The 20,314-nt window shown below is 42.0% G+C and overlaps 1 protein-coding gene across 1 annotated transcript in view; it reads left to right on the forward strand.

The window, feature by feature from the left end:
* The window catches only part of col4a1 (collagen, type IV, alpha 1), a 76,255-nt gene that overhangs the window by 12,755 nt on the left and 43,186 nt on the right, over positions 1-20,314 (forward strand). The window contains exon 2 of the mRNA XM_061723352.1: positions 18,936-18,992. Coding sequence (XP_061579336.1) covers positions 18,936-18,992 — 57 coding nt within the window. The remainder of the gene's footprint in view (positions 1-18,935; positions 18,993-20,314) is intronic.

Here is a 20,314-nt window from a genome sequence, read left to right on the forward strand (position 1 = left end):
GGAGCCTGTTCTTTGTCGGTGGAAACAAAAAGCCTGGTTCCAAACTCAGCACTGGCCCAGAACCAGCCCTGCAACCGGTTTGGTGGAGAAGTTGGTAACAGAAAGGCCAACAGGTGATCGCGCAGCCGTCAGTGTGATTTCAGCCTCTTTGTCTTATTTAACATTTAAACAAATGAGGCTAAGTGTCTCCTCTCACGTCTTTTAACGTCTTTAATTCGTGTGAGAACCTTCCAGCCTGGAAGCATCGAGTCAGTTCCCAAGTCACAGAGGTCATTCCTTGTCCTCGCAAGCGTACGCTCTTCCCAGATCCGAGGGCGCTCTTGAGACGGAGGCCGAACTGACCCAGCCCCTTCTCGTCTTTGTGAGCATAAAAGGCAAGGAAGAGGCCTTCCTCCTCGGAGAAAGAATGGCTTCCTCAGAGCCACATCCGCTGGTGGAGCGCTGCACTTTCACGGGGGAGCCACCAGCGAAAACTGAAGTGCACATGAACTCAAATGGCTTTTTCTAAAAAGAAAATAAACATCTGAACTAAGTAAATGTTTGCCCCCAATGTCCATCACTACCACCTGACCACTCTCTCCCTCACTGGCTTCAAAAAAGGGAATTTTTTTTTCCTCCTTTTTTTTTTTTTTTTTAGTGAACATTTAATTTGATTGCATGAATAAAGTGCAGACATCAACAGCGTTTCCTTTGATGATCGTGCATATTTTGAATTTCTCCAGGACTGGAGGGGATTTTTGCTTCGCATTTGCGTTTGGAACAATGAGAGATCAGACCGGCGATGTGTGGTGGGCGCATGAACAGAGGTCCACACAGAAGGATCTCAGAGGTCTTTGGGTTTTTTTATGCATTTGAGAGCTTCTTCCGCCAGCAGAGAGTTAGAGGACAAGCTGGAGTGCTGTAATAGTAACTGAAGGTATTCAGAAGTCTAACTTTATTTGTTAACTCTGTAACATTTTATTCACATTAGGGATGGGCGGTATGGACTAAAAAATCTATCACGATAATATCTGGCATTTATCCCGATACAATAAAAATGACGATAAAAAAAATAACAATTCAACTCCACTTTTTTAACTATAAATCTATCACCACATTCAGTCTTTGGAGCCCCCAAAACACTGCTCTAAAACAATACTAAATGCTACTAAACTACACCAATTACATTGAATTAATAAAAACCAATTAAATTAGTCCAACTGTACTGCAAAACTGTAATGACTCAGATCTGCCTTATTTGTTACACAAACACACATTTTTCTTTCTTTCTTTCTTTCTTTCTTTCTTTCTTTCTTTCTTTCTTTCTTTCTTTCTTTCTTTCTTTCTTTCTTTCTTTCTTTCTTTCTTTCTTTCTTTCTTTCTTTCTTTCTTTCTTTCTTTCTTTCTTTCATATTTTAGGAGATTCTTTCTTTCTTTCTTTCTCTCTAGCTCTTTTCCTTTCCTTTCTTGCTCTTTTCCGTTCTTTCTTTCTTTCTTTCTTTCTTTCTTTCTAGCTCATTTCCTTTTCTTTCTTGCTCATTTCCGTTCTTTCTTTCTTTCTTTCTTTCTTTCTTTCTTTCTTTCTTTCGTTCTTTCTTTCTTTCTTTCTTTCTTTCTTTCTTTCTTTCTTTCTTTCTTTCTTTCTTTCTTTCTTTCTTTCTTTCTTTCTTTCTTTCTTTCTTTCTTTCTAGCTCATTTCCTTTCTTTCTTTCTTTCTTTCTTTCTTTCTTTCTTTCTTTCTTTCTTTCTTTCTTTCTTTCTTTCTTTCTTTCTTTCTTTCTTTCTTTCTTTCTAGCTCATTTCCTTTCTTTCTTTCTTTCTTTCTTTCTTTCTTTCTTTCTTTCTTTCTTTCTTTCTTTCTTTCTAGCTCATTTCCTTTCTTTCTTTCTTTCTTTCTTTCTTTCTTTCTTTCTTTCTTTCTTTCTTTCTTTCTTTCTTTCTTTCTTTCTAGCTCATTTCCTTTCTTTCTTTCTTTCTTTCTTTCTTTCTTTCTTTCTTTCTTTCTTTCTTTCTTTCTTTCTTTCTGGCTCATTTCCTTCCTTCCTTCCTTCCTTCCTTCCTTCCTTCCTTCCTTCATTCCTTCCTTCCTTCCTTCCTTCCTTCCTTCCTTCCTTCCTTCCTTCCTTCCTTCCTTCCTTCCTTCCTTCCTTCCTTCCCTCCCATTCCTAATTCACATGCACCTCCAAACATGCTGGCTCTGAAGAAGGGCCCGAGTGAAGTTGAGGGTCCAAATCCGCTCTAATGGCCTGAGCAGAGGTTGCAGGTCAACAGGATGATCCTGTGAGGGTCATGTGACCGGTCAAGAGGGGGGCTGATTAAATGAGGTCAGGACTTTAATCTGAGCCAGAAACATCATATAGGAGCTTTTCTGAAGGTTTAATATGACACAGAATCTCAAGATGCAGCTGTGTTGAACACAAACAGCTGTCTTTGGAGTTTGTAACTACAGACGGGATTGAAATGAATCAGTTGAACTCTTTGAACTTTTATGGATCTTTCGGGTTAAATCCTATTTTTAAAAACTGTATTTGAGTTTGGCCTTTATTTAATTTCTCAGCGTAGACATGGAGACATCTGCAGCTTCACTAAAACACTGTTTCATGGTTTGTACACGACCATGAACATATGTAGGACAAGTACAGCAAGCAAAGCCCGAGAAACTGTGTAAAGCTATTTTCTTATTTGCTAAACTAATTTTGCACACGAGGAGAAGTCCTGAGTTGACTTGCTGAAGATGCTTTGCTGAAAGACATTACAGACTTTTCATACTTCATTTCTGCAGCCCTGCATGAATAGTTGTGTTATTGATTAAATCAAAGTAGTTACAGTGATCGTTGGGTCTCTGTGTCGCTGAATTGTGGAAGTTAAGTTTCTTATTTGATGCTTTCTACGACAGAACTGCACTTGTTCTCAACTTGGAGATCCGGACACTTTGAAATATTTGCATCTTTTTACTCCTTTCTGATGAGGTGACCTTCACCTGGTCACACGTGGGCTTGTTAATAATAAATGCAGTACTTTTTACTCATTTTATACTCATTTCTTTCATTTCACTCGCAACGCTTTAGGATTTCACAGGCTTTTTTCACAAAGTCTGGAAGGAATTATGTTTTCGTGTTTTTCATTTGTGTCGGTATGAGCTGGATCCGTGCACGCCTGTGTGTGAGAACGGTCCGCTGCAGATGCGTCTGCTTTCGGTTACAGGAGCTCTAAAGTGGTTTCTGTGTTGTGGGCGAATACCTGCTGCCTGCAGCCACGGGACGGGTCAAGTCCTACATCAGCTGCTAGCGTCACATGACACCTTAAGTATCAACTCGGCCTTGATTTTTCTAAGGCAGCGCAGACATTTTCAGGTATTTATGGTTTTAAACTTGGCCTCCAGAAAATTGGTTTGCAGCATCAGTTACATCAATTACAGCAATGCAAAGCTTCTCTTCTCTGATTCCACGGCTTTGTGTCACCTGAAATACTCAGTTACCTTCTCAGACTATGGCAGACTATGAGGGAGATGAATTCTGAGGTGTACAGGACTATATTCTCTGCTCAGATTAAGCCGAATGCAACAAAACTGATAAGATGGTGTTCCACAAGGTGGATTTCTGGGGACCCTAAACATACTGCAAAACCAACTCAAGACCTTTTGAAGGCAAAGACATTGACATTGACATTGAATTCTTCGATGGATTAGGATCCGTCTCCTGATCCCAACCCAATAGAACAGCTTTAGCAACTTAAGACAACGCTGATGGCAGAAAAGGTCCACCAAGTGAAGGTCTCGATGAGCATTTTCTAGCAAGGAAACACAGAAGTTGGTGATAATGTGGGTTGCACACTTCAGACAGTCATCCAGATACTAATAATGATTGTTATATTTCCAATCCTGTCACTTTGTCTCGATATTTTTGAGTCCCTGAAAATGAAGGAAACAAAAAGTATTGATAATACTGATTCTTGTATAATATATATACCGTATTTTCCGCTCTATAAGGCGCACCGCATTATAAGGCGCACCTTCAATGAATGACGTATTTTAAAACTTTTTCCATATATAAGGCATTCTAAGGCGCTACAGTAGAGGCTGGGGTTATGTTCTGCATCCATTAGACCAAGGGTCGGCAACCCGCGGCTCTTTCATCCTTATACTGCGGCTCCGAGTGGCTTGGGAAAATAAATTACAAAAAAAAAAAAACTAAGTATTTAATTGAAGTGTATTTTATTTGTTAGTTCTTTAATATTTTAGTTCTAAATTGGAAGGTTATTGTGATCTTGACATATTAGAATAAATATATTTGACTGTTTTTTGTCGCTCAAAATAAACGTCATACTCGCGAAAGCCGGTACACCCGCCAAAACGCCATCCATTCGTTGCAACTTTCAACCCCAGCAAGGCCAAGTATGGAGAAATGTAAGAAAAGAAAAATATCTGAAGAAAATCGAACATTCAATGATGCCTGGGCAGATTAATTTGCATTTAGCTCTGATGAGAGTGGCCTACCAGTGTGCCTAATTTGTGGAGAAAAACTGTCTAACAATAAACGGTCAAATGTCGCAAGACATTTCAACAATACACACAGAGCCTTTGCTGAAAAAAATCCAGAGGGAGAAGAGAGTAAAAAAACAGTTTTGGAACTGATGCGGAAGGCTGATCTGACGAAAAATCACTTCAAGAAGTGGGTGAAGTTGCGGCTCAATATTGATCCATATAAAAGGCGCACCGGATTATAAGGCGCATGGTCAGCTTTTGAAAAAATTGAAGGCTTTTCGGTGCGCCTTACAGTGCGGAAAATACGGTATATAACTGCCTTGGAGGAGATCCCCTCAGGGTAGATGACAGCTACTTCTAACGCTACCTGAGAGCCATGCTACCTGGTCACTGTGAAGTCGTTGGTGGAGTCGTTGTATCAAGTGTGCTTGTTACTGTTTATTCACATAACGATGAAAAAAAGGGCCTCAGATGTTGGATTGGATTTAATCTTCATGTCTCCTTCTTTGCTGATGTAGAAGTAACTCTCATTATTCAGTACTTCATGACATGAACAGGTTGTGCTAAATGGATATGTGGTTGAGCAGGAAACCTCTCGCCCCCACTTGTCCTTCCTAACATTGGCTGGACTCTCCTTCTCCCACAGAACTCTCCGTCCTTTTGTTTTTGTCTCGTTCACCAGTCCCCTGTCCTTCTGTTTTCCTCCTGGTTTTTGGTTTTGGTCCACAGGGTGGTTTAGGATTTCGTCTGTTCTTGGTAGACCCTGACCGCCCACCATGAGGGGGTGGTCTTGGCTGTACAGGAGGTTCAGTGTGTCTTGTCTTTAGTTTCAGAGTCATAATTTAAAAGGACCTGCCCTGGCAGGGGCTGCTGTTGTTGTTGTCGTCTCCGTCATGTTGATAATCTGTTCGATAAACTCTCATTTTCGAAAATACCATCAAGATAAATGTATGGTTAGTAAGTGGATAAAAATGCTGGTTTCTTATTTCTTGAAACCATAATTGTGTATGAACTAAATCCTTTGAAGTTTTTTTTTGTTATTATTGCTGTTTATTGGTCAGAAATCTTTCTTTTGCAGGAAGTAAAAAGCTTTTTCATTTAAATAATTGAGAAGTGCATTTAAGTTTATGAAGTCATTTGATATAAAGATTTGTGGTTTTTGTCCCACGCTGACGACGTGAAGTTTTTTTTTTCAACAATATATTTATTAGCTTTTTTCATTAAATATACAGAACAGACATCCATAAAAACCCTCCCTCCCATCCCCAATAACACAACATTCTCAGTCAAAATGTTAAATAAAGAATACAGTTATGTACATATACACATACACACAAGCCTGCATATACATACATGCCTACACATATGCACATATACTCATATATACATATACATGGGGAAATTAAATTGAAGAAATAAATAATAACAGAAGAAATAAATGAGTAAATACAAATAAAAAAAATGAAAAGTAAATGAATAAAAAAAAATAAAAGTAAAAATAAAATATATTTAAATTAAATAAATCGTAATTATCAGTCATCATTCTGTTTATCTCTTACAACCAAGTTATTATTTGCACCTGAGTTACCTTAACTGGAGTACACTTTCACAAGTAAAACCAGACTGAAAATAAAATCCTTTGAAGTTTTGATCAATTTATAGTTTAAAAATGGGAAAAAAATATATTTTTTAAGAGATTCAGCTCTTCCAAGTGCCTCTATAGGTTGGTTATGAGCTCAACACATTCATCCCATGGGTCTGGTACCGCCGCTGCAGGGTTATATCAGGTAACATGGCAGGAATGTATGTTTAGAAATCTTAAAGCACTCACGGGATATCCGTAACCTTAAATAAACCTCTATGGCACCGTGTAGCTGCAGCGTGGGCACGTGCGGCTTAACAATACTTGTTTACAGAGCGACTTGCATCCAAGTATGGCAGTCAGACAGTAAATTCCCCTCCTCCAGAACTATTCTCTCGTCTTCGCCTCGATACCAGAGAAGGCCAGGAATGCTGAAACAGAGCAAACAGAAAAAAACCTGACCATAAGTCCTCCGCTCACCTTTTTATTATCGTAGTATTCTGTGTTTATTGCATTCTTGCTCCTCATTCTCCCCTCTGTGTGCTCTTTGTGAGAGAATGGCATGTTTGTGGTCACCTGCAATCACACTTATGGTGAACGGAGACCACGTCCAAACCGCAGAGGAGGAGGAGGAATGAGTCGAGAGCACGGAGATAACCGAACCCGTGCAGCTGCGTGACATCAGAATCAGACGAGAGGCCGCGCATTACGACAGCGTCTTCAAGACCAGGCTCCACGCCGTTGCCGTTACGTTTATTACAAGCGATTATATTGTCTGTCTTGTGCTCCGCTCCAAAACTGTTCTGATTAATGAGCCCCGCTGCCAAGTCAGATCCTTCTGGCTGTTGTGGAGGAAAAACGGCCCTAATCGTCCCCATGTGGGAGCGGTGATCGCTGCCTCCCGGCCGTTGGTGGGGCTCTGCGGGTTAAACATTTACGCCACCGCCGTTCCCTTATACTGACACTGAGCAGAATCGAGTTTGATGGGCGAGGATGAGGATTTCCTTGAAGTTACCGTTTAGGAAATGTAACTCAGCTTGTGAGACTCGTCACGTCAGGACAAGGAAAGGAAGAAGAAGAAGAAAAACAACCCGAAAAAACGTGCTGCATAACTAGGGGTTTGTTATTGCAGTCAATCCACAAGAGGGCCCATTTGTTTGTGTGAAAGTTCAACGATATGTTAACAACTTGATAACGTTGCACAATATTTACTGTTGGGACACAGAACTAGAACCTCATTGGAAGTCATTAAGGGTGATTAGATGAGCCAACTGGAAGCCCGGACCGCTGAACGCCCAAAAGACAGAACGACGTGTAAACACGGACTACGTGATGCAACAACACAGCTGGCCTCGCCTGAGAAAAGCTGGTGTTTGAGGGATTGTTGCGAGACTTTTTGGGGTTTTCTTCGCGTCCAAGAAGCTACAGATTCGTACTGATGAAACACAGCTTTAGTGTGAGACATGGAGGGAACTAAAGGACCAAACATCACTTTAAATAGATTGGCCTGCTCAAAAGGGGGGAAGAAAAGAGCTATTTCTATAAAACAAACTATAAAAATCGTCATGAAACCTATTGTTGAGAAGCGTGTGAGGAATGCGGAGAATGCCCACCAGACATGAAAACATACAGCCGTTATCTGCTTTGTTTCTGGGAGAAATCCATATCAATGTGGAAGGAAGGAAAACTCCTCTCTCCTCCCTCGCTGCCCAGATAACGGAGGGAGGGTCTGATAGCCCGGCTCGTTTCTGCCATGTCATGATCCAGGAGAGGCGAGCGGAAGCAACAACGTTTATGTGTGACATGGATCTGAAATGTCCCCACGAGGTCTTTGCATGTGCCATTCAAACCAGTGGGAACTGTGGGATGGTGATGTCATCAGGTGGCACAATGCCATGTCTTAGTGGGGGGGGGTGAAGAAGATGAGGCTACATGAGCATCCGAGAAGGAGGAGTTATGAAATTATCTTTATTTTGGTTTTCAGGAAACCCTAGAGGTTTGTGAAAGACCTCAGAGGTGGTGGTGGGGGGGGTTATGACTGTGCCAGTGGACTGTGCCAGGAATGTAACACCGTTTCACAGAAATTCCCGTCGCTGACAATGCCCAGATGTGACCAGATGTGAGAGCGTGTGATCTCGCTCTCCTGTAGCATGAATGTAGAGATGCAGTCAAGTACCCCCAGCTGTTGTTTATGTGTAGTCCGGTCCTGCAGCATCTGTAGTTCAGTCCTGCAGCATCTAGAGATCGGTCCTGCAGCATCTGCAGTTCTGTCCTGTAGGGATGGGCGGTATGGACTAAAAAATGTATCACCATAATTTCTGGCATTTATCCCGATAGCGATAAAAATGACGATAAAAAAAATACCAATTCAACTCCACCTTTGTAACTATAAATCTATCACCACATTCAGTCTTTGGAGCCCCCAAAACACTGCTCTAAAAGAATACAGAAGTGCTACTAAACTACACCAATTAAATCGAATTAATAAAAACCAATTAAATGAGTACACCTGTACTGAAAACTGTAATGACTCAGATCAGCCATGTTTGTTACACAAACACGTCATCAACAAGAATTTATCCTTCTTTCTTTCGTTCTTTCGTTCTTTCTTTCTTTCTTTCTTTCTTTCTTTCTTTCTTTCTTTCTTTCTTTCTTTCTTTCTTTCTTTCTTTCTTTCTTTCTTTCTTTCTTTCTTTCTTTCTTTCTTTCTTTCTTTCTTTCGTTCGTTCGTTCGTTCGTTCGTTCGTTCGTTCGTTCGTTCGTTCGTTCGTTCGTTCGTTCTTTCTTTCTTTCTTTCTTTCTTTCTTTCTTTCTTTCTTTCTTTCTTTCTTTCTTTCTTTCTTTCTTTCTTTCTTTCTTTCTTTCTTTCTTTCTTTCTTTCTTTCTTTCTTTCTTTCTTTCTTTCTTTCTTTCTTCCTTCTTTCACGCACACGTACGTTGTGCGTGGATTTAACACAGAACCATAAATCAGCTTTACACAAAAACGTCATCAACGGGAATTTATCGTTTTTACCTCGAAATGACAAATTCTTACTGTGGGAAAAAATTTTTGACGGTATATCGTGAACGGTAAAATATCGCCCATTCCTACAACACGGCACTAGTATGATAGGCAGTGTTCCTTAGTTAATCAGTTACCTGCAGTATTATTAGCCAAGGACATGCTAACGTTGCTGCTGCTGAGTTGAGAATTACTGTCGTCGGTCCAGAGCGGATCTGGAACACAACATTCATTGATTGTTATTGCATGCTGTGTGCACAGATGTTTTTACATGTTGGTAGTATTTCCACCCTTTACGAAATATTCACTTGGCAAGTATGGCAAGTTGCCCTGTTGTCGTCTTTTTTACTGAAATGTAACCGGACTTTTGAGCGTTTGGATCGCTTTGGCGCCATGTTTACTGTTGACTGGAATTGAAAAGGGAATCGTTTGTAAAACTTGCAAACAATTCCAAGGAATTGAAACACTGGGAACCGGTTCTGAACAAGAACCGGTTCTCGATTCCCATCCCTAGTCCTGCAGCATCTGCAGCCCAGTTTAGTCCTGCAGCATCTGCAGTCCAGTTTAGTCCTGCAGCATCTGCAGTCCAGTCCGGCTGCATCTGCAGGCAAGGCTTTGGTTTGATTGGATCCGAGTTCCCGATAGTGTCGATGACTCGGTATGCCTTTATTAGGGTCAAATTTGTGCAAATGCTTAACTGTGTCATGTGACATTAACAGGCTGAACGGTTCAAGTTCACTTCTCGGGTTGTAAATATGGTGAGAACAGATGTTCTGAGTCTTACATCCGTGTAAGAATAAACTTCAAGACTGCACTCATTGTGTTTGTAGCAAAGAGGTTTAATGAGAAAATTGAAGTCAGGTGGACGGTTTGATTCATGCTTGTAAATACTGGAATACTTTCTCCTGAAGGCGCCAGAGGGATGGTTGTAGTTTGGACTTAGGAAAGTGTAAACGAGGCCCCATTTACCGTAAAATAAGCCTCTACTGATTCACTGATCTGCTTCTTAATAGTTATCTCACCACGCTAGCTGTAATCCTGGTTTTAGGGTGGCCGGCATCCAGCATAGCAGGTATGTTACCGTCACTAGTCACGGCCCCGTTAGCGCTGGAGGTCGGCCAAACTCACGGCAGCCAGACCAGTGACCCAAACAAAGACCCATTATGGGTCACTCGGCGTGGTTTCCACCAGGATTACAAAGTGAAAGATTGTTTAACTGCATAAGTACCTCAGGATTTACTTGTCAGGGTGAATGAGCTTGCTGCATTACTCATTTCTAAGAAGGTAAAAAAAGCCATGTTTCAATAGAAATAGAAGAACAAGACAAATACGACCAGATTTAGGAATATTCAGCCTATTTCTTCAGTCCAGGTTACTAGCCAGCTTTGGTGGGATTCAAATCATGAAGCAAACAGGCTGCCAGCTACTCAAAACTCTTTATTTTGGCCCTTTTACTTTCACTTTCTTCCCTTTTTCCCTCTTTCTCTCTGATTTGACTTTTTTTTACTAAGTCTTCAAAATTGCAACGCATAACAAGGGAGTTGTTCCTAAACAAAAACAAAAAAAAGACGCGTACCCGATGCCGGTACTTACACATACTTGTATAATAACTGAACACAACCAAACAAAGGCCGAGCAGCTGTCCTGCTTTTTGCCATATTTGACCAACCGGCTGACCAATCAAGCCACACCGTCACATTATGCAACATAAACGTCACCAGCATCATGTGTGCGACCTGTGTTTACAATTTGTTTGGCCACCGTCAATATTTTCTTGTATTTTACCTGTTTTATATTCTAAAGTCACACTTAAAAGTAACTCCACTTCTCTGTCACTCCAAACGAAAGACTCTCGTTCCGTCTTGGAAGTAACTGGCAGTCAAGGCTGATTTATGGTTCCGCGTTACACCAACGCAGAGCCTACGGCGTCGCCGCGTACCCTACCCCGTAGGCTACACCATCGATTTAACGCAGAACCATAATTCAGGCTTCACACGTGTCATTTGTTGACGTTTTTTTTCCAAGATTCCGATTGGCTAGCATGACTTTATGCTTCTCGTTACACTGCCCCCTGTAGGTTTGGCTGCTCATAGCACCCGTAACAGCGTATTTATGCGGGTTCGTGTAAATGAAGAGATTTTGAAAACAATCTTGTGTAAACGATGGAATTTCTCAAAACGTAGAGGGGGAAATATTTGTTTTTGTAAATACCCGGCTATGTGTAAACGTAGCCTTAATTGGGTGAACTGAATGCTCTTTAATATAAAAACAAGACCAGTTAACAAGCAAACTCATTCTTCTGTGAGCTCTAACTCTGATCTTGAGGACTTTGCAGTCTGTTTACTTCAGTAACTATGAAGTAAACCTGCTAAGTGACCGACAGCTTCCGCGTCCACGGACAGACCTTCATCCGCCACTTTCCTCATTAGCACCCTGTTACATATCGATGCTGCCACGATCTCTGAAGCAGCATCTTCAGGTGGCCGAGGCCCTTCAGTCCTGAAAGCCGGCGTCTCTCATCACTCCCCTACGGTGGCCGACAAGGGCCAAACGCACTGCAACGGCCTAATGCGTCTCAGTTAAGGAAAACGGCTTCAAGTACAGAAACGAATCAAATTCACAAACTCAAAACGAGGTACAAAAAGAGGAACGTGGTGCAAATGAAAAAAACGTGCTGCAAAAAACAAAGACAAATGCAGCGTCATCAAACGCGCTGCAAATAGAGAAACGATGCAAAGCACAAAACGATATAAAACAAGAAACCATCTTCAAAAGAAAAACGCTTCATAACCAGTTACCAAACCTGCAGGGGGCGCTCTCAGCGTAACAGCTCAATGGACCGACACACGGGATGTAGAGAGAGACCGAACTGCTGACTGAACCACAGTGTTTACATCCATGGTTTAAACATACAGCGGGAACGGTAATGTGATATAATGTGGTTTATACCACTGTACAACGCTGTACATTACGAGACGATTCTTTATTATATTTTAACGTTACAGTCAGCTGTTCGTTTCTGTACTTGAAGCCGTTTTCCTTGACTGAGACGCATTAGGCCGTTGCAGTGCATTTGGCCCTTGTCGGCCACCGTACTCCCCCCCTCCTGGGACCGTCTCACGGCTCGCCTCACGTGTCCGATGATGTCAGACTTATCGAGCTGGTGTTGTTGAAACATTGGGGCTTTTGGGAGGAGTCCTCACCTGCTGTGCCCGAACTGGCACGTGAACCGGCTGTGAAAGCGCCACAGATCTCCACAGCTACACCCATCCTCCTCCTTCTTCTTTTTTTTTTTTTAAAACAAACTCTCAGGCCTCTGTTGCCCCGTCAGCTCCAGCCCCCGGTAAACAATCACAGTCTGTCATATACAAAGAATTACGATAAGACGCAGTTTGGTGCAGCTGCCCTGTAAATGTAAGCAGTGTGCCAGCACACGTCACGGAGATTCTCACAGTTTGGAGACATCTTGCTCCCTTATCCAGACTTGGAAATGACATGAACAATTGTCCAGAGGTTTGCTGGATCTGATGCAGCTGGTCCGGGTCCCAGTGACTCACCGGCCACTGGATATTCACAGCGGACATGAATACTCGTCCTGGCCCTCGCTCTGTTTGCTCTGGGAAAGCTCACACTATTTGAGGAACAGCAGCATCAAATTCAGCTTTCTTTTCACTCACAGTCTCCGGTTCCCGTAACGTCCCTCGTACCGTACACAAGATCCAGCATTTAAAAAAACAAAACCTAACTTGAGAGTCAGGGAAGCGTATTGCATTCACTTTGGGGAAAAATAAAAAAGTTCTTCGTTTTTTGCTCAAATTTTTTTTTCTATTTTTTGTGGTAATTTTGCCCCGGCTGTTTTTCGGTGTAATCATTTTCAGTTTTTTGTAGTATTTTTTTCCCACCCTGTTTTTAGGTGTAAACACCCCCTAACCACACAGTTTAGAAAGCATCTGAAATAATCACATTCATGCCTTTACTGAGAGACTTGATTTAATGGAAGCAAACGTGACCAACCTGTTTAGTTTAATCAAGTTTTACTTTGATTTGAGTTTAAGACACTGGGAGAGTCCTGTCTTTAAGCCATATAGATGGTATCACCATTAGATTGTTGACTTTATGCAGACACTTGAAGACTCTGCGGTTGTTCAGATCTCCTCAACACAGCGATGTTTCTCCAGGAGCAGTTGGATGAATATGGCTCCACGGATACAAGATGATGCATATGAAATGCATTCAGGCAGCTTTCTGGCCCAAGAGACGATCAGGAGACTGACGAAAATATTGGATCTGCACGGTGTGCAGCTGAGGAGACGGAATCGCCTTTGGCGGTGTATGGGCGGAAAAAATTACCTCGAAAAACTGAAGAAATTATACCTAAAACAGGGCCAAAATAAATCTAGTTCAATGGTTTAAGTGAATGCAATAGATGGTAGATGGCCTATTCTGTGTATTTAAATAAAAAAAGAAGATAAAAGCTAAAGTCTTCAACCTGGCTACAGCACTGAAATGCCTTCATGCACCTGTGAGAGACCACATGAAAGTATAAAATCTGCATATAAAACAAACAAAAACAGTTTTTATTGATTCATTTATCTTCTGGTCACCTGTTTCTTTCTTACCTCGTCTTCTGCATCTTCCCCCTTCACACCAACCACTCGCCTCCCTTCTTCCACTACACCCAGAAACCGTCTCTTTGTGGATCATCTGAAATAATCATGTACACAATCTTATTAATGGATCCCTGATGCACCTCTGGGACTTTTCTGAACCTGTGAGCCCCCCCTGCCCGCCGAGTTGTAAGATGGACTCAGATACATGGGCTGTCAGCGCTCTCTGCTGATAAAAGGGGCAGCCGTTTTATCTTAAAGGATGTTAAAGGTCTAGAACGGGGGTCGGCAACCCGCGGCTCTAGAGCCGCATGCGGCTCTTTAGCGCCGCCCTAGTGGCTCCTGGAGCTTTCTCAAAAATGTTTGACCTTTTTTTTCCTTTTTTTCCCTTTTTTCTTTTTTTTTTCTCTTTTTTTACTCTTTTTTTTTTCTTTTTCCTTTTTTCTTTTTTTCTTCTTTTTTCCTTTCCTTTTTAATCTCGAAATTTCGACTTTTTTCTCGACATTTCAACTTTTTTCTCAAGATTATACTTCAACATTCATCTCGACATTTCGACTCTTATCTCGAAATTTTGACTTTTTTCTTGACATTTCAACTTTTTTCTCGACATTTCAACCTTTTTCTCAACATTGTACTTCAACATTAATCTTGACATTTAGATTTTTCCCTAAAATTTCGACATTTTTCTCGGCATTTCAACGTCCCCCAGTTATAACTAATTTAGATACATGCAGCATGTGTTGTCTTCATTCTAAGGCTGATACAAGACTTTTCATTTTTTGCGGCTCCAGACATATTTGATTTTTGTGTTTTTGGTCCAATTTGGCTCTTTCAACATTTTGGGTTGCTGACCCCTGGTCTAGAAGGACTCATTTTGGTGACTACATTTAAAAAGACGTAGTTCGGGGCAACACAACGCTCACGAGGCTGCAGCTTCATCCAGGTTCTGGTTCTGGCCTGTGGGCCTTCGCAGCAGGTCTCTCTATCCCCATTTCCCTCATTTCACTGCGACTAAAGGTCACAGGAACCATAAAATCTTTAAAATAAATAAAGTTTTGTAATATTTGTACATTTTCTTTCATTATCAAACTAGCAAAGTTGGCAAAAGTGACGCTCCTTGGTGTCTCTGAAGGACGAAGAGTGCAGGAAAAGATGTATTTTACTGAAGTCCACAACCAGCTGTGTGAGAACTGGTGCAGGCTTTAGCTCAGTGCCGCGTAGGCAGCTTGTTTATGTTGGAGAGGCTCCTGCCCTGCGGTGTAGCTGGATATCAGAGCCCTCATCGTGCACCTGAGGGCGTAAACGATAACGCTCTCTTAAGAGCATCCTCTCAGCACAAGGCCCTCTCGCCCAATCAGGCCTCTCCACTCTGCGGTTGCAAGAGTCGTTGACGAGACACACTTTTTGTGCAGATCTTTGGTGCCGTCACTCCCATGTGCTGTTTGGGTTTATGATGAGGCACAACGGATGTGGGAGGCAAACAAACGGAGGGAAATCAAAGCCGGGCCGCTCCGGCGGACCAGCAGACGACTGCGGCGTGTTTTCAGATGCAGCTGGATACACGGCCGAGGGGAGTTCATCACAGCGTCCCCTTTGTGTGTGTGTTGGTGTGAAGCTGGCTGCTGCTGTCACGCCCTGCAGCGGGCAGGAATGTCTGCCGGGTTGAGTCGTGTCTGAGGGTGGACGACGAGAACCTGCACACAAAGAGGAGCTCTGAGCAGCTAATCCTCCCGGCAACTGGGAGTCCCTGCAGCCAACGTTAGCCTGCTTTAAACCCCCCTGGTGACGAGCCAGAAGGACATGCATGCTAATCCAACACCGGGAGTCCGCGCCGCTCCAGCCAAACGGGGTTGGCCGTAATAAAACGCACATGTTCCTTCTTTTCCCAGAGTCAATATTCATTTCCTCTGTTTGTTTTATGGCACAAATGTGATCTGAAGCAGGTGCTCGTTAGGTTCTCCTGTGGCACAGAAAAGCCACGAAAGTGGGAATGGGTCGTTACGGAGACGTGGGATGGCAAAACTGTGGCAGAGAAACTGCAACGGCGTAAAAAAACAAGTGCGTTGGAGAAAGTTGCTCAGGTTTAGGAATGTTCGGCCTATTCTGGCTGTTCACCTTCAGTCCAGGTTACTTTGCTTTGGTGGGATTCAAATCATGAAGCAAACAGCCTGCCATCTACTCAAAACTCTTTATTTTGGCCCTTTTACTTTTTCTTTCTTCCCTTTTTCCCTCTTTCTCTCTCGTTTGACTTTTTTTTTAAGTCTCCAAAATTGCAAACGCATAACAAGGGAGTTGTCCCGCTGCAAAAACAAAGAAAAGACGTGTACCCGATGGCGGTACCCTGACACATACTTGCATAATAACTGAACACAACCAAACAAACGCCGAGCAGCTGTCCTGCTTTTTAGCCATATTTGACCAACCGGCTGACCAATCAAGCCACACCGGCCTTTCGAAAAAGACTTTTTAAAGGAACAGAAGATATTTGAAAAAATCTGAAAACAGCGTTTTAGGTGATGTACAGCATCATGTTGTAATTTGACGAACTGAATGCTCTTTAAAACAAAACAAAACCAGTTGAAAAGCAAACTCGTTTTTCTTTGAGCTTGAACTTTGATCTTGAGGACTTTTCAGTCTGTTTACTTCAGTAACTATGAAGTAAACCTGCTAAATGACTGACAGCCTCTGCGTCCATGGACGGACCTTCTTTCCTCATTAGTAGGGCTGGGGATCGATTCAAATATCAAGAATCGATTCGATTCGATTCTTAAGATTCAGAATCGATTATCAAGATTTGATTCGATTCGATTCCGATATCAATTTGGGTTAGTGTTATGTTATGTTTTTTGAGCTGTTGCATGAATTATATGACTGTAGTTATGCAACATATTAATACTAATATTATATTGAGATTCAACATCAAGTATTGGCAGCTAATGATGCTGTAAGGACCAATCAGCTCCCAGAATGCTGATAGAACTGCTTTCAGAAACATCTTGGGGCAGAATTATCAATTTATCCCATTTCCCATTGATGAGAATTTGGTTTTTAGCATTTTATGCAAATGTAACCCCAAGACAGTATATAAAGCAAAGTAATATAGACAATTTATGCAATTATAACTGAAAACTTTAATGTTTTCATACTTTTAAACATATCTAAAAGACAAAAACATGGCACTAGTTATTCTCGTGTCCAACAAAACATTCCTTTTTTGGGCATAAAAAAAAATACCAAAAGTTGTAATGATGGGAAAAAAAAATGAAAAAAATTTGATCTTTAGACATATGAATCGATTTTTAGGAATTAATATGAGAATCTTTTTAGAATCGGAAAATCGATATTTTCAACACAGGCCTACTCATTAGCACATATTGATGCTGCTTGTGTTGATGCCACGATCTCTGGAGCAGCATCTTCAGATGGCCGAGGCCGCTGCAACTGAGAAACTGCAACTGCGTAAAAAACAAGTGCGTTGGAGAAAGTTGCTCAGAGTCCTGGGAACATTGCGGTTGCTGTGGTTCCACGAGGCCCATCGGGGTCACAGACTGAGTCAGTTTACGGGTACGAGGGAATGTAACAAGGCAGATAAATGGCTGGAGGTTGAGGTGTCGTAACTGCAAACTAAGATCCCCGTAATTATCAGCCGAGCTGTTTATTTGTGTCAGAAATATGTGTGGTCGGAGTAGCGGCGAGCCGTTTGCAGAGGACCGTCCAGCGCTCTGACGGGCTTCTGGCCCGGAGCCTCGCACGTGAATCCAGCAACAGCTGGAAGAAAAGGGGGGGGTGAAAGGAAGAGGGGAGCAGTGCACGGAGCCAAGAGCGTCCAGGCCAGTTCCCAGGCCCCGGCCCCCGGAGGCCTCGCAGGGAAACAAGCAGGTGGGGGGGTCGGCCAGCTGCACCGGCATCCTGCTGCCTGCAGGCCGTTCTGCACATAGGTGACGCCGCCAAGCGGCCTAAAGGAAACCTGATCACAGCTTTTCATCGTTGGTAGTAAAAGGAAAGTGTCGGTAACGAGGGATTAGGGATGGGAGGTATGGACTAGAAAATGTATCACGATAATTTCTGCCATTTATCCCGATAACGATAAAAATGACGATAAAAAAATACCAATTCAACTCCACCTTTGTAACTATAAATCTATCACCACATTCAGTCTTTGGAGCCCCCAAATCACTGCTCTAAAACAATACAAAAGTGCTACTAAACTACACCAATTAAATTGAATTGATAAAAACCAATTAAATGAGTTACACCTGTACTGCAAAACTGGAATGACTCAGATCCGCCATGTTTGTTACACAAACACGTATCAACGGGAATTTATCTTTCTTTCTTTCTTTCTTTCTTTCTTTCTTTCTTTCTTTCTTTCTTTCTTTCTTTCTTTCTTTCTTTCTTTCTTTCTTTCTTTCTTTCTTTCTTTCTTTCTTTCTTTCTTTCAGGCTCATTTCTTTCTTTCTTTCTTTCTTTCTTTCTTTCTTTCTTTCTTTCTTTCTTTCTTTCTTTCTTTCTTTCTTTCTTTCTTTCTTTCTTTCTTTCAGGCTCATTTCTTTCTTTCTTTCTTTCTTTCTTTCTTTCTTTCTGGCTCATTTCTTTCTTTCTTTCTTTCTTTCTTTCTTTCTGGCTCATTTCTTTCTTTCTTTCTTTCTTTCTTTCAGGCTCATTTCTTTCTTTCTTTCTTTCTTTCTTTCTTTCTTTCTTTCTTTCTTTCTTTCTTTCTTTCTTTCTTTCTTTCTTTCTTTCTTTCTTTCTTTCTTTCTTTCTTTCTTTCTTTCTTTCTTTCTGGCTCATATCCTTCCTTCCTTCCTTCCTTCCTTCCTTCCTTCCTTCCTTCCTTCCTTCCTTCCTTCCTTCCTTCCTTCCTTCCTTCCTTCCTTCCTTCCTTCCTTCCTTCCTTCCTTCACGTACGTTGTGCGTGGATTTAACACAGAACCATAAATCATCTTTACACAAAAACATCATCAACGGGAATTTATCGTTTTTACCGCGAGATGACAAATTCTTACCGTGAGGAATTTTTTTGACGGTATATAGTGAACGGTAAAATATCGCCCATTCATACGAGGGATGAAGGCGAGGAGGAGTGGAGCCGGTCATGAGGACCCTCAGATGATCGTCAGCGGAGCCTGCAGTTGCTGTGAACCGAAACAGCCTGCAACGCCTTCCAGCTAGTTATATTTACATAACCAAAGCTGTTCTTTCCCTCATCAGAGTAACTGCTTGTTGTTTTTTCCTACACAGATTGTGTACAGCATTTAATCTTATCCTTCTCTCCATCTTCAGGGGGGTTGTGGAGCCTCGTGTGGAAAATGCGACTGCAGCGGCGTGAAGGGGGCAAAGGTGAGACTTTCTAATACCTGTTGGACTTCAGGTGCCCGTGTAAGAGCTTAGTAGTCGCCTTTTAATGTTCTGACAAACAGGAACCGGCTCACTGAGCCCGGCTGGCGCTCGGCCCGAGTGGAAAGGAAATACAGGGGTCTCGGTCACAGAGGAGACGGCAGAACATCAACAAAAATCAGCCCGAATTAGAGCATGTCCGTGCACACAGCTGGGCTCAGGCCTTATTCCCTTCAGGTGGAGGAATCTGAGTCGCAGATGTTCAACACCGAACCCAAAAAAAGCTGGAACAGGAATAAAATCACAGAATAGCAGAGATGTTTTGTGTTCTCTAAGCTAATTTTATATAAATATAAATCTACTCTCTCAGTTGAGGCCTTTTGGGAGCTTGTTTCTGCACATAATCCAAGAAAAGCTTGGGAATTAAACTTTTAGTGCTCTGAAATGCTGCTGTTTCTCCTTAAATGAAGTTCTGAGATGAGGACGACGAGCGACGAAGCAACTGATGCGTGATCATTTCATCATTTTACAATCCTCCAAACCTTCTCTGTCGTTGAGGGGTCCCTACATCCCGATCTTCGTCAGCCCTGACTTTGTAAATTGTGCAGAATTTGCATTTTCCTGTTGCTATAAAAGCACAGCATACTTTATTTGCATAAAAGCTGGCGTAACAGCAGTGTAACCCATCTTTACCGGGGTCACTGAAAGAACCCCGTACGACCACAGACGCCGGCTTTTAGACTCGTCGATGGCGAGCTGGATGGTGTAGCTTCCCTACCGTTTCAACTTTTTCTTGTTTGTTAAAGTAAATGTGGCCATAAACTCGCAGAAGTGAACAGAAACATGAAAACTTGATGGTACGTTTATTAAGCAGTGGGTCAAAACCTGGAGAATAGAACGTTGGTATCCAGGCGTTCTGGATGAGATGTGTGGAACCATCCATCCATCCATCCATCCATCCATCCATCCATCCATCCATCCATCCATCCATCCATCCATCCATCCATCCATCCATCCATCCATCAGTGGCGTCAATTCAGTGGAAGCTAAGGAATGGCAAGGTTACGAGTCACAGAACTTAACTAGAGTATTAATCAACACATCCAGCAAATACTCATCACAGAAGTCTGATATGTAGCTTATCTGTGTGGTCAAGAAAATTGGAACTTTTTCATATGCAGTCTCGCTCACTGCAAAAACTCAAAATCTTACCAGGAATATTTGTCTTATTTCTAGTTAAAATGTCTCATTTTTAGTCAAAAAATCTCATTACACTTACAAGAATCATCACCAGAAAAATAACTTATTTGACCATTTTCACCTGT

This window comes from Cololabis saira, chromosome 6 (genome assembly GCF_033807715.1).
Source record: "Cololabis saira isolate AMF1-May2022 chromosome 6, fColSai1.1, whole genome shotgun sequence".
Lineage (NCBI taxonomy): Eukaryota > Metazoa > Chordata > Actinopteri > Beloniformes > Belonidae > Cololabis > Cololabis saira.